At 37.4% G+C, this 13,477-nt stretch overlaps 1 protein-coding gene across 1 annotated transcript in view; it reads right to left on the bottom strand.

Annotated features, from left to right (window-relative positions):
- Positions 1–13,477, bottom strand: part of PTCH1 (patched 1) — a 66,514-nt gene that overhangs the window by 26,299 nt on the left and 26,738 nt on the right. The window contains exons 7-13 of the mRNA XM_054003843.1: positions 13,053–13,174; positions 12,074–12,221; positions 10,975–11,106; positions 10,519–10,674; positions 9,811–9,909; positions 8,416–8,541; positions 720–838 (exon numbers count right to left, since the gene is read on the bottom strand). Coding sequence (XP_053859818.1) covers positions 720–838; positions 8,416–8,541; positions 9,811–9,909; positions 10,519–10,674; positions 10,975–11,106; positions 12,074–12,221; positions 13,053–13,174 — 902 coding nt within the window. The remainder of the gene's footprint in view (positions 1–719; positions 839–8,415; positions 8,542–9,810; positions 9,910–10,518; positions 10,675–10,974; positions 11,107–12,073; positions 12,222–13,052; positions 13,175–13,477) is intronic.

The following is a 13,477-nucleotide window of genomic DNA, read 5'->3' as shown; positions in this document are numbered from 1 at the left end:
GCAAAAACTAAGGTAGAAAAGATGTTTCATTTCCAAGCAGTGGTTCCACTGACAACAGCAGACTCCTAACCCCCACTATAGGTTCCAAGTTTGCTATCTGTGAGAGTATGTTTGTACACACTTTAGAATGGCAGTATTACCATTCTGTATTCCTACTGCAGCCACAAAGGACACTTTATCAAACATTATCCTGTAGTGGTAGTGATTATTCCTTATAGTGCTATGAAAAACTCACCTAGAGGGGAAGTCATTCCACTGTTTTTTTATTTAGGTTTAAAGGCATAAAAGCATAAAAATTAATACATAATGATTTAGTGTAAGTCAGGCTTCTCAGTATCCTGAGTTATGTACAGCTTTCCAAGATTAGTCAGTGCTGGCACTGGACACCTTGCACTAAGTCATAACCTTCTAAAAATACCTCAAGATAGTCCTAAATAGTGGATCTTTCATCTGCTTTCAGAAAGTTGTTCTCCAACAGTCAAAATGAACAAATGTAGGAATTAAGGGAAAAGTGTGGGGGAAGAGAGGGAGACAGATGTATTTCAGCTTTTCCTTTCAGGCAGGTAAAAAGCAAGGTTGCAAACGTAAGCCAATCACTAGCAATGAAGCAGTAACAATAATACACTGGCCCCACTTTAATGAAGAACTCCCACTCCTGACAAGGAATGGATGCACTGATTGGTGACCACAGAAAGGACAGAGCTGCTGCTCACTCTCACCTTGTAAAACAGCAAAATATGTCCAGTCTCCTGTCTTCCCGACGATAAAGGTCCATGCTCAGGATAGCAGGGAAAATCAGCAGAACCATAGCAAAATTGAACACCACCACAACTGCTGCCTAGAGACAATCATAGGATAAGTAATGTTGCTAAACTTCATATATGGCATCAGCTTTATGAAGCATAAAAATACCTTTCAATTCTCATCCCCATTTATCATTGCAACCCATCTGATGCTTTCAAGCTTTTGCCTGAGCAAACTAAGAGATATATATTTACATTCATTATGGTAGGACCTGTGGTAGTCCTACCATTTCATTATGGTAGGACTATTGTGGTGAATTAATTTAATACTCAATCTTGTATTAATATAATACATCTGTGCCTGGATATGTGGTCATTATTTTTAAAGAGGAAGAACAGTCTGTTGACTCAGTAATCATATTTTTACATAAAATTCTGACATATTTAGAGTCTCAAGGCAAAATAAAATGGCAGCAAACCTGAAACTAGAACTGAAGGTTTTACATTTATGGGATCTGAAGCAATTTAAGTATCACAATAATATTAAAGCACATTATTAAATCAGAAAATAAGATCTCAGTAAATTAAAAAAAAAAAAGATCACTTTAGTGAAATACTGTGCACTTGATAGTCTTACTTAAAAGTTTAGCCAAGAAAGAGCAATATTTTGAGTATATCAGGGATTATCTTTAAAGTGGAATCAAAATTAAACCAACACCACACAGCAAATATATGTACTAATATGCCTGTGTTTAACAGAGCTTGATTTATGAGCCAGTCTTCCAAAATGAGTCTTAAATTGGAACAAGAATACTTGATTTAATTTGTAAAGCAAGTATCACATAATGAAAAAAACAACCTCCCCGCCCACCCCCTTTCAGACCATACTCTAAACCCTTTCCCACACAGAGATTCCCAGAGAATTTCCATAAACATATGTGGTGCAGCATCTATCATTATTATTGATAGCATTTATTTGTAATGCAGAGTTGTTAGGAGCCCTACCCATCACAAAGGGAAAGCTGGGCACTGGGAACTGGAAGACAGTTGTAAGAACAGGAGAAACACTGGGGAAAAAATTGTTCAGCCACCAACCAATGAAAAGAAAAAACCTTTTGAAAGCCTTATGTTTTACCCATTTGGTAAGCAATAGCCATCCCAATATTAGCCCAGTTTCATGTCAAGCTATCTATATATAAACTATCAAGTGCCTCCACCTGTAACTTCTGAAATAATGAGCACTTAGGTTAATACAGTCTTAAAGAAGAACAAAAGTTGGGCTACAAAAAAGACCCAATATAAAAGTGATGTATTTATTAAAAAAAAAAAAAAAAAAGGTTTCTTTTGGATCTTGAGAGATCAGACCTCAAAACTGGCAGTACAAGAAATGTGATATCCAAAATTCATGTTTTAAAAATTCTTGAGTTGCTTTTCAATTAAATTACATAAATTGCTTAAATTTATCTGTGAAAATCAAAGTAATAACATCCTGAAAGTTTTTTACAGTTTTGAAATTGCCAGAATATAATAAAAAGCTTAGTTATTGTTTTTACTGTTCTTAAAATGACAGAATCAACTACTTATGTAAATATTTTCTAGTAATTTCAATCAGAAATATACTGCATACAAAAGTTGGTTTTATTGCTGTTTCTCTTTCCTGGTGTCCAGCCTGCTTGAAGTAAGATTTTAATACTGCTGGTTATCTTTAGACATGGTTACTGAAACAGAATTTACCTGGTACTTGAAGCCAAATTAGTATTTAGTCATCTTTCCCAGAAAAGATCCAATGATTATTTAATGATTTATGAACATTCACACAGAAAGGTATGCAAGGTCATAGCCAAAACTTTAAAATTAAGTGATTTGCTTTTGATCTGCTCTAGAATTAATTCAATCTGTCAGAAAAATAAATGGATGCTGTTGAAAGAAAGGTGTTTGTTGGACCTCATTTTTACAACTGCTTTCTTTGCTGGTGCTAAACCAAGAAAAGGTTGAATCACCCATATAGCATGAATAATTAGTTGTGCCTAACCAAGATCTTGTATCAAGGATCAGCTAAGATTTACTGAGATTTGGAAAAAATAGCTGAGGTCTGACTCAATCATTCTTACTCCTCTCAGCATGGCTGAAAAACTAATAGAAGACCTCTGTTTCTTCTCTATAAACTGCAAATACTTCATGCCATATCAGTTCCCTCTCTAGACTCCAACATCCTTGAATCGCCAATATTACTAGATCTGAAAACTAATACTTAACTGTGTGGTAGAGATGCCATTAAAGTTAGTTATATTGACATTTGATTTTTTTAGGAAGCATCAAAACTAATCCAACAACGTGCAGTAAATCTGCCTACTTACATCTCTTTTTAGAACAACTAGATTTTCCACTGTGCCATTCTAGTGTTGAGGTACTAACCACCCTGCAAGTAAAATATTTCAAAGCAATCTCTATTCTGATTTTAATTTAAATAGATTCCTAGAGCTTAATAGTGCACTTCCTATATATTGCATACTCTATCTCACCCACCTTAACTCAGCATTACAAGGATTAACAGTTCTCAGCTTTCACAACTAAATAAGTTCTTGTATGAATTCTAATACATTGTCCCATCAAAAAAATCCCACCCTCTGACTTGATAAGGAGAGGAAAGGACGAATTACTGAGGAGTGATTCAGTCCCTGACCCGATGCATCTGCCACTGCTGCCCTCCCAATGCCATTCATACATACAGTGCTGAGGAATGGGAAAGTACGAGAACTGAGATTGTGACAACAGCCACAATCTGTAAAAGCAACAAGGAACTGTGGCAGCAGAGCTTCTTGAGTACAGGCAGCACCCAGGCTGAAAGCATGCTTAGGACTTCTGAGAACAGGGCATCTTCTCTCACACCTTTGAAGACCAATGGCCAAATGGGAAAGAAAAAGGCCTCAGACCTTTTCCTTGGGAAATCAACAAAAGTAAGTTTAGTCCAGAAGGAATAAAATGGGACCTACTCAAGGCTGTAAAATGAAGGCATTCAGTGAAATGAGATCAGAGAGCAGTAAAAAAATTCCATTAATCAGAAAAAAATGTGTTGGTCACTTCCTGAGAAACACGCTACGGTTTTTGCATCTTTTCATAATGCATAGCCTAAAAATATTATTGCTGCTGCAACTGTTAACGGAGACAGAAGAATGGCAGTCTGTGTTGGAGGCAGCAAGGGAGCAGGGAGCCAGGATGGTAGGTATGTGCTGGGGCCCCGCTGAAGTATGTGCTGCTATGTGCCATTCCTGGCAGCCCACCCAAGGAGACCGGGTGTGCTGTATAGCCAGAGGTGATGAACAGATGAGGAGGTCTGTCAGGAAAACTTCCACCCTACTGCTCTCTATCTGCAACTCCCTCCTGACATGGTACAGACTCAGATCCTCATCCTCTGCCCCCTTTCCCCTCAGGCTTTAATTTTGCTTGTTAAATTCTCGTGTCAGGGGCAAGGAAAGGTAATGGTGTGGATAAAGGTGGGGGATGAACCACTTCAGCAGAGTGAGATAATGGAATGCGCTTAAAAGCATACATTCTTTCCCTCCAGAAACCCACCACTGCCACCTGGTAATGGACTTCCACATTTAGGAAAAAAAAACCTTGTCATTCTTGTGGTAAGGGAAAATGTTATTTCTAACACTTACTGGGAAAAGTTCCACCTCTGCTCATTAGTGGATCCACACCATTCCTCTGCTGTTAGGGAAGGATATTTCTGATATAAGAAAGAAGAGGTTGATAATTTTTTTTACCTTATCTTTCCTGGGCAGAATTTACTGTGTGACAGTCTCTGAACAGTCTGTCTTAGAAAATAATTCAGCCCAGAGGTAGTTAGACTCAGCCATGACTTCCTTCACTTATACTCAAAACAAAGGGCTACGTTTAAGACACATAATGATTTAAGCTTCACATAATGATAAAATTTCCTATTGTAAGCTTCAAAACTTTCAGTGGATTTCTCCAATAACCTATTCCTTCACCACTATTTTAAGAAACAAAACGTGTCTGAAAATTCAGGACCTACTCCTTTAGAGTCTTGAGCATTCTTAGAGATGATTCTTATGACTAAGTATTTAGGTCATATTCAGCAATCTCAAAACCCTAAAACTGCTTAAATAAGGGGCTAATAAGATTAAAAATAAAAAAAACATTAGAACGAGGAACTTCAAAGATCTCACTTTCAAAAGAACAAAATTACACTTTTTAAGTTTTGGAAAGAGCTAACCCTAGCAGACTCTTAACACAGCATCAAACTTGAAGTGTTCGAGTTCCATAAAGTAAATAACCAACACAGAGGTATCAATGAACTGCAATTTTGCTGGCAGAATATGACAGAAGCTGAGATAGAAGAAGGCACTGATGTGCCATACATGAGTTTCTAACTAGAAGTTTATCTTGCAGATGCAGGGAATTATTTATTCTCCCTCAGCAGCCAGGTTATTTTACCAATACTGGGCCTCAAAATTATGGAAAGGTTGACAATTACCTTGTAATGTCTTAAGAAAAGTGAATGAAGAGCAAAACAAGGTCAAGAACAATCCTTCTTTTTCAAGCCCCTCTGTTAAAAATTCATTATCTAGATGAGAAGATGGAAGCATCTGTGAAAAGTAAATGCAGCAGTATTTTATTGCTTTTTAAGTTTTCCTAGGAAACCATCAGAGACAGCAAGGACTTCTTGTTTAAACAAGTCTGAGTAAGAAAGAGAGAGAGAGGAAGGAGACTGTAAATTAAGAAATCCATCCATAAATACAGACCACCCACCAAAACTGCCATGGTTCTCTGATTCCAAGTACTGAGATCAAAGTATCACCTGATTTCAATTTTACCTGGTGAAGCTAGGCAAAGCAACTAATAAATATTCCTTCCTAACAACAAAGGATTTCATTTTAGTGGTTGCTAACTAATAAGTGTATCAGTCATATATGTAGCTCTGACATCAATGAATCTAAATCTCCCACTGCTCCTTCTTTGCACGTTTCACCTCTTATATATGTATACAGGGCTACTGTGTTCCATCAAAGACAAATTACCAAGTGAGAAAAGTTTAAGCAATTCAAACCCTAATTTCTGGACACTCATGTGGGTTCCTACACATAACGTCCATATTAATCACTACCTTATAAAAGACTTTGATGTTTTTATTCTGAATAATATCAACATGTTCATACAATAATACAGTATGGTGAAATCTCACTGGAAACTGTTTGTTTGTCATTTTGCTATGCAGACTTTGTTTTATTCTTTCAGTGACTCAGTCTGTAGCATGGCAGTAGGCAAAAATAAATTACTTTAGGATAGGCATATGTAAGTTAACTGATTATTGTACCAATTACAGCTATTGTCTCCACATATGTTCCAAAGACAACCTGTTCCATTCTGATGTTGAAGAGTGAAAACAAGAAAAAAAAAAATGAGCAAAATCTGATCAGGTAAGAGAGAATTAATATTGGTGGCTCACACTCAACAGCTCAGCAGTGGGATTACAGCAAAATGGCCAATTTGTGTTGAATACTTCTTTATGAAATGCATTTAGGCTGATGTAAGTTCTGTAAAGCAGGTACTACAGTCTGATGACCTCCAGTATCCTGTTAGCTGCTGAAGGTACCTGTCAAATATTTGAAACTGGGACACAGACTTAGGAGGCATAAATAACTTCTTCCAGTGGAAGAAGTGATATACTACCAAAAGTATTTCACATATCAAGCTTAGTCTTGACCATGCAAACCTCATGAGGTTCAGCAAAGCCAAGTACATGGTGCTGCATCTGCACTTGTACCTGATATCCCAGTACCAGCACAGGCTGGGGGATGAACAGATGGAGAGCAGCCCTGCCCAGAAGGACTTGGGGGTGCTGGTGAGTGAGAGGCTGGAATGACCCAGCCATGGGCACTCCCAGCCCAGAAAGCCAAACATGTCCTGAGCTGCATCCAAAGCAGGGTGGGCAGCAGGGGAGGGAGGGGATTCTGCCCCTCTGCTCTGCTCTGGTGAGAGCCCACCTGGAACCCTGCATCCAGCTCTGGGGTCCCAGCACAGGGAGGACATGGACCTGTTGGAGTCCAGAGAAGGGTCACAGAGGTGATTAGATGGATTGAATACCTGTCCTCTGATAAAAGGCAGAGAGAATTTGGATTGCTCAGCCTGAAGAAGAGAAGTTTCTGGAGGAACCTTTCAGCAGCCTCCCAGTACCTAAAGGGGCCCTACAAGGAGGCTGGAGAGGGGCTTTTCACATGGGTATGTAGTGACAAAACAAGGGGAATGACTTTACACTGAAAGAGGGTAGATTTCAATTAGATATAAAAAAGAAGTGTTTTTTAAAATTTGGGTAGGGAAACACTGGAACAAGTTGCCAGAGAAGTCTAGTTAAAGATGTCCCTACTCAGGGTGTAAGGAACAGGGTTGGGCCTTCAAAAGGCCTGCTATGACTCAAGCTATTCTGTAATTCTATAAAATAAAACAATTCATACTATTCAAACTATCATATGAAATGTAAGAAGAGACATCTAGGTTTTGGCAAATCAGCAGAGCTAAACACTACTAACCATTCAAGACTAAACATCTAGGTTTAGTTGCCACAAGCATCTGCTAAACGATAAAGAAAACCAATGAGGCCTTTACATTCTCTATTATTCTCTATCAAATTGCCTATTGAGAAGGAAATGTAAACAAATTATTAGTGCCTCAGGTTTTAGCTTTTGTATTTTTCATATTCTGTATTTTCAGTAACATAACTTCAATCACAAACAGTTTACCATTTTACAGTTTAATGCAGGCATACTTAAATCTCTGAGAACAGCAATAATTGCCATATGTATTAGGAAAAATTGCAACCCTGCTTCCTCTGGGTAGCCAAAGGCTCAATGAGAATAAAAATGAATGAAGAACCAGGCCAGAGAAGAAGAAAAATAACTACTGAAATAGTATGGTGCTCTATTGCTTGTGTCAGGGGAGAAACTTCCAAATCTTTCTTCAGTCTTCACTTTTAGAAGAAATCCTTTTCCAATATCATAAATATTTCATATTTCTGAAGGTATGTTATCACAAACAAATACAAGAAGACAGAGAAAGGGAGAGCAATGATGGTTCAGCACATAAAATTCACGTTTTCTTTGTACCCATCCGGAACACATAATTATTAAGTTTTCTCCAAGTTTGCTAAAATTACTGGGAGTAAGGCAGTAAAAAGTGCTACAGTAATTATTAAAATTACAAATTCATATGGACTGCTGTCATTGCACTCATATAAGAGCAGTAAACTGGACAAATATGAATGAAAGGATTAAATTGCTGCTGAGGAACATTACAGTACACACTACACTGCAGCCTACTCCTATTGACTTTAGAACACAAATTCATCTGGGAACTTTTTTCTTCTTAGTTACATATAGCTTGGGTTTCGCGTTCAACTCAGCTGTGGTGGGACAGAGTATTCTTTCACCTGTTAGCAGGATGTGAGAGACTCTGTGCATGAGAAGAGGAAGCAGGAGAATGGAGGGCAGACAGCAGTTGCTGCTGCCCAGGTCTGTGGCGCTGCTGCAGTGAGGTTCTGGCTCAGTGAACTGCAGCAGCACCAAAACCAGGCTTCAGTGCCAGCACTAACAAGTACCATCAATGCATTTCCACAGCGCATCAGAGCTAACAAAACAGGATATAAACTTACTTGGAGTGAAAATGCTCTTAAAGCTGGAATAGGAATTAAGGCAGCCATAAAGAAAGCAGTAACATTGCTGATAGATGTAAGGGCTACACTTGCTCCTGTTCGCTTCAGACATTCTCCTGTTCTGTCCTGCAAAACAAAGGATGCATCTTAAAAGTCAAGTGAATAAGATGATGTCCTGCAAATGAAGGGGTCATCCTACAGATATAACACAGTAGCAGTGAAAAATCATTACAATTAAATTCTGAATATAAATTTGCATTTGAGAGTATGTGAGAAAACTATATACTAAGTTTACTGTTCACTAGGAACATAGATGAAGCACTCAAGTTTTGCAAGGGCAGAAAACATGACTAGAGTTGATTCTAGCTTCAGAACACAAAACTAAATGGGTACTGACAAAAATATCAAATACATCTGCAGTTGAGAAGGATTTAATTTTTACCAGTGGAATCACTTGGTGTTCTCATTTTTTCAGACAAAATAAGCATGTATTAAAAGCATAGAGGCACAACATAGCCACACGTCTTGAAAAATATGCAACTAAACAAACAAAAAGAACTCCACCAAGTCTAGGGACCACACACAAAACCCACCAAGAAATCAAGATAAACACATGACCCTTTCCTAACCCAACAGGCTATTATGAATCAGGCAGAGATTATAGAGTGAGGTTGTACTGCCTGCATACAAAACCAGCTGGAAAGAGCACATGGAAGACTGTTCATAGAAAACAAAATCAGCAAATATACACTGGTTTTAAATGGGATGTACTTTGGATGTGAAAATTTGGACTGAGACTACAAATATTAATAAAAGTTAAGGATCATAAAAGTGATGACACCTTAGGCTTCCTATCAGTTGTGTGTTATGCTTTGAAATGTCATGGTCAATTATAAACTTCAGAAAGTAAAATCAAGAGAAAAATACAGAAAATAACTCAATTTTAGGGCCATTAAAAAAAAGTAAAGGTCTTCCCTCTGTCTTCCCTTTCTTTCCCCCTTATCTCTCGTGAGTTCTTTTATTAAAAAAAATTTATCATCTCATTGTCAAGACACCTATTTGAGTTTGTTCCTAAATTTGCATTAACTTTCACTGAAATTTTTGGCAGAATTTGGATTATGGGATCATGTCTTATGTAACAGCTTATAAATTAAATTTCAAGAGAAAATAAACCTAAGACATTACAAAAAAAAAGGAAACAAGAATGTGAACATTCAAAAATGTCCTAGGACCACGTGTATTGCTGTAATTTCCTATTTTGACAGAAATAAGAATAACTAGACCCTAGGAAAAGCTATTAAAAAAAAAAACAACTCCACTGATTAATTCTGGATATGAGTTTCCTATATGAAACTTTTTGTTTTATTTTCCCGCAAATCTCCATTTTGTCATTACCTCAAATGGAATTCTCTTATTCTGTCCTGTTTCACTAAATGCATGTGCCAGAAGGAAAACATCATCTACACCAACTCCAAGAGCAAGAAAAGGCAAAACCTTGGGAAGAAACAAAACAAAAGAAAACCCAAATAGATTGTGTTATGATCTGTCATGCAGCTAGCCATTAAATGGCTAATTATAGCAACTTTTACATTGCACTCTACACAAATCCAAAGGTAAAATGAAAATGGAAAGGATGCAATAAAGGTATTAACTTTTATCCTGGAATATAGCTGAGGAATTTAAAATATACTATTAACAGGTACAAATTCTCACCAGAAGTAATTCAAGTTTTGGATAGACAAATATCTGATAATAATTCAAGTTACATTCCAAATATTTTCAGAACTTGAACATCCTGGTATATTCAGATGTAAAAACAAATCTGCAGCTCCTTAGGTACTTAGGATGCCTCCACTTGTATTGGGACACAGAAAAAACAAACAAGAATTATACAGATTACATAATACCTGTTTTTTCTTCACTATCACTTGTCAGCATGATAATTTAATTTATCACAGCATAAGCTATGAAATTGGAAAATAGCACAAGTAAAAATCTAGAGCCAAAATATTTCTTCAGTACTTTTTTTCTCAAAGATTCACTTGTGTTCATTCCTTAACAGAGTACTTGCAATTTAACAGCAGACTTGTGTCTTCTAAATACCTGAGTTGTGGCAGCATTAAAGGAAATTCCAATCAACGAGCACAGGCCCAATCCTGCAGCCACAGAGAGTGCAACCAACAAGACTCCTGCCAGCCCCACAGCACCTTGAGACTTGGCACAGTCCCACCGCAGCATCGTTAAACAGGCATAGGCAAGCTAAGGAAAAGAGGCAGGGAGGGGAATTTGGGGGAAAAAAATGAAATATTAGAATGGATCCCGCTCTATCAGCTGTCTCTCCCCACCCACCCACAGATCCTTACACAATTTTTAATCCGAATAGACATGTCACAGAGGTTACAAAGTGGAACAGGTGAGAAGCCTGAGGCAAAGTTCACAAACTATACATTTTATTTTAAATATTTGTAAAATACTCTGGACTACAAACTGGTAACAATAAAGTATATTTTTAAGCCTTGCTCTACTACTAAGGAAAATTAAATAGGTTTATTTTATTACCATTAGTAAGTAGCCACTAGCTACTCGGATAGCACTGACATCAGAAAATGACTTCAAGATGTCATCCAGGGTGGTCGTAGTAAAGGAAAGCACCTTCTGAGTAGAGTTTTGTGCAACACTTTGATGAACAACCTGTGAAAAGAAAAATAAAACTTTGTGTGAATAAAGATTTTTTTCCTTTTATTTTAGTCATTTAGTCAAAAGAAGTCATTACCATCTTCTACAGCACACATCTGAAATCAAATCTTTTTGCCTTAATGTTCCTGCTAAAGCCCATGCTCTACACAGACATTACATTGATGTGATACAACACTGATGTGTTTCCTGATTTTTTTCTGGTAAGCTGCTGATTATGAGACAGAATTTGCACCCAGGAAAGCCCAGCTCATTGCAAACACTTAACTTGAACCCCTTCCTGTAATTCCACAATGCAGTACCAGTTTTGCATTTAACACAGGCCAGCCATCTCTTTGTCCCTCACTGCCTGGCCATTTGCAGAGGTCAGAAAGAGCGCAGTGGAGGGCAGGGTTTGGGACACAGAGGGCAGGCATTTTCACACAGCCTCCTCACCTGGGCTGCTGCTGAGGGAGCAGCCTATGGGTGGCTAATGTTTTCCAGACACCTTTAGAATAATCATGCCAACCAAAAGCTTTTAAATTCCAGCTAGCTCGTTGGTTTCTTCTCAGGCCCAGCTAAACAAAATTGTCCCAGGCAGCAAAAAGTAAAACTTTCATGGCTTCTCATATAGGAATAACCGAGCAGCTTTTTACTGGGAAAAAAAAAAAACAAACCCAAACAACAACACCACCACCACCCCCAAAAAATGAAAAACCAAACCAAACCAAACCAAACCAACCAAAAAAAAAAAAAAAAACCACAACAAAAAAAACCCACAAAACCCCCCCCCAAAAAAAACCAAAAAAACAAAACAAAACAAAACAAAAAAACAACCAACAAACCACCAAAAGACCTCTTAAAAACACGGAGGCAATGACTCAGTTCTTGTTTAAGCATATTCCTTAGGGAAATATTGTAAAAAGTAGGCAGTGGATCTTAGTAGGACTTTATAGTATAGTATCAAAGTTATTTTCAATTTTACCTCAACATACATCCTCTGCCAGGCTTCCAGAATTGCTGCTGCCTTGTCCTCGTTCCAGTTGATATGTGAAACATATTCATACCCCTTGAAATGCTCATACATTTGCTTAGGGGTCATTAACTGAAACATGGTTTGCAAAGCCTGGGCACTGTGACATGGAGAGAAGAGAGAGGACAAATAGGCATAAACAGAATTTCAGAAGCTTTTATTAGTTAATAAGAAGAAGGAACCATTAATTAATAAGAGAAGGAACCATTTTCTTTTTCAATAGAAGTGCCTTACTTGGCTCGTTCTTGAGAGACTTATTATTTAGCATTGTGTGAATGCTAAAAAGGTTTAAAGTTCTCTGAAAAAAATTATGCTTCATTTTCTTTAGTATGGCCTGCATTTTTCAGAACAGTAAATTACACAGTTTTATTCCCCCACTAAAGTCCAGTGTTCTATGTCTTCGTTCAGAAGTCTAAAACAAAGAGTTTGAATTTGTTTCCTACTCAAAGCTGTATTAACAATACAGGGACATGTAGACATACAGACTATTCTCTGTATTGACTCTGAATAAAACATTCCATGGATATTTTGGAATTCTGAGAGAAGTCAAGTGAGTGAGTACATTACTCACATTATTTTCCTTCCTTTTTCCTTTGAACATATTTTAAAATGTGATCAAAGGTGTTCAGTGCTTTACACACTGTTCAATGCTTTATACATACATTTAAACAACAAAGCTGCCAGTATAAAGCCTTCTTTCTGACTGACATACACCATCATTCTGAGATGAGAAGCAGGAAATGATGACACCACCTTATGTTTAAACAACAGCCAAAGCATTCTTTTAATTCTGCTCTCTTGAGACGTGTCACCCTGAAGTGAAATTTATAATACATGTGAAGGGCAATAGAGTTTGCATCATCCTCCTACTGTATCCCAAAAAATTAACCCTAACAAATTAAAACTGACATTTTCTTTAAATATTTTTTACCTGACAAGTTTACCAGAACTGTTCTTGACTGTACCACCTATAATCAGCTCCTCCTGCCAATGCATGTATTTTCTTGATAGTCCATAGCATCCACCACTCAAAACAAGGGCTACATCAAGAGGCTAGAAAAAGTTATAAAGAAGCAGTTAATAGGTTTCATAACTTCATAAATTTGTACCTTAATTCAGCACCCAGTGAACTAGAATCATGGATGTTAAAGACCATCTGGGTAGTCTACTAGAAGAAAGGCATTCAACAAATCAAGCTAAGAAATCACCCAGGTGCTTGTTGACCAGGTGGCAATTTCTCCAAAGTCTAATGTAGCTGATAAAGGGATATATAAATTCAAGGTTTGTGAGTTCAAATTCATCACAAAAATCAACAAAACTGGTGCTACTTGAGGAAAGGCTTTTCTGCATGGCATG

The sequence above is a fragment of the Vidua macroura genome, chromosome Z, assembly GCF_024509145.1.
Source record: "Vidua macroura isolate BioBank_ID:100142 chromosome Z, ASM2450914v1, whole genome shotgun sequence".
Taxonomy (NCBI): Eukaryota; Metazoa; Chordata; class Aves; order Passeriformes; family Viduidae; genus Vidua; species Vidua macroura.
The sequence above is the reverse complement of the archived record's forward strand: the minus strand, read 5'-3'. Positions and strand labels throughout refer to the sequence as shown.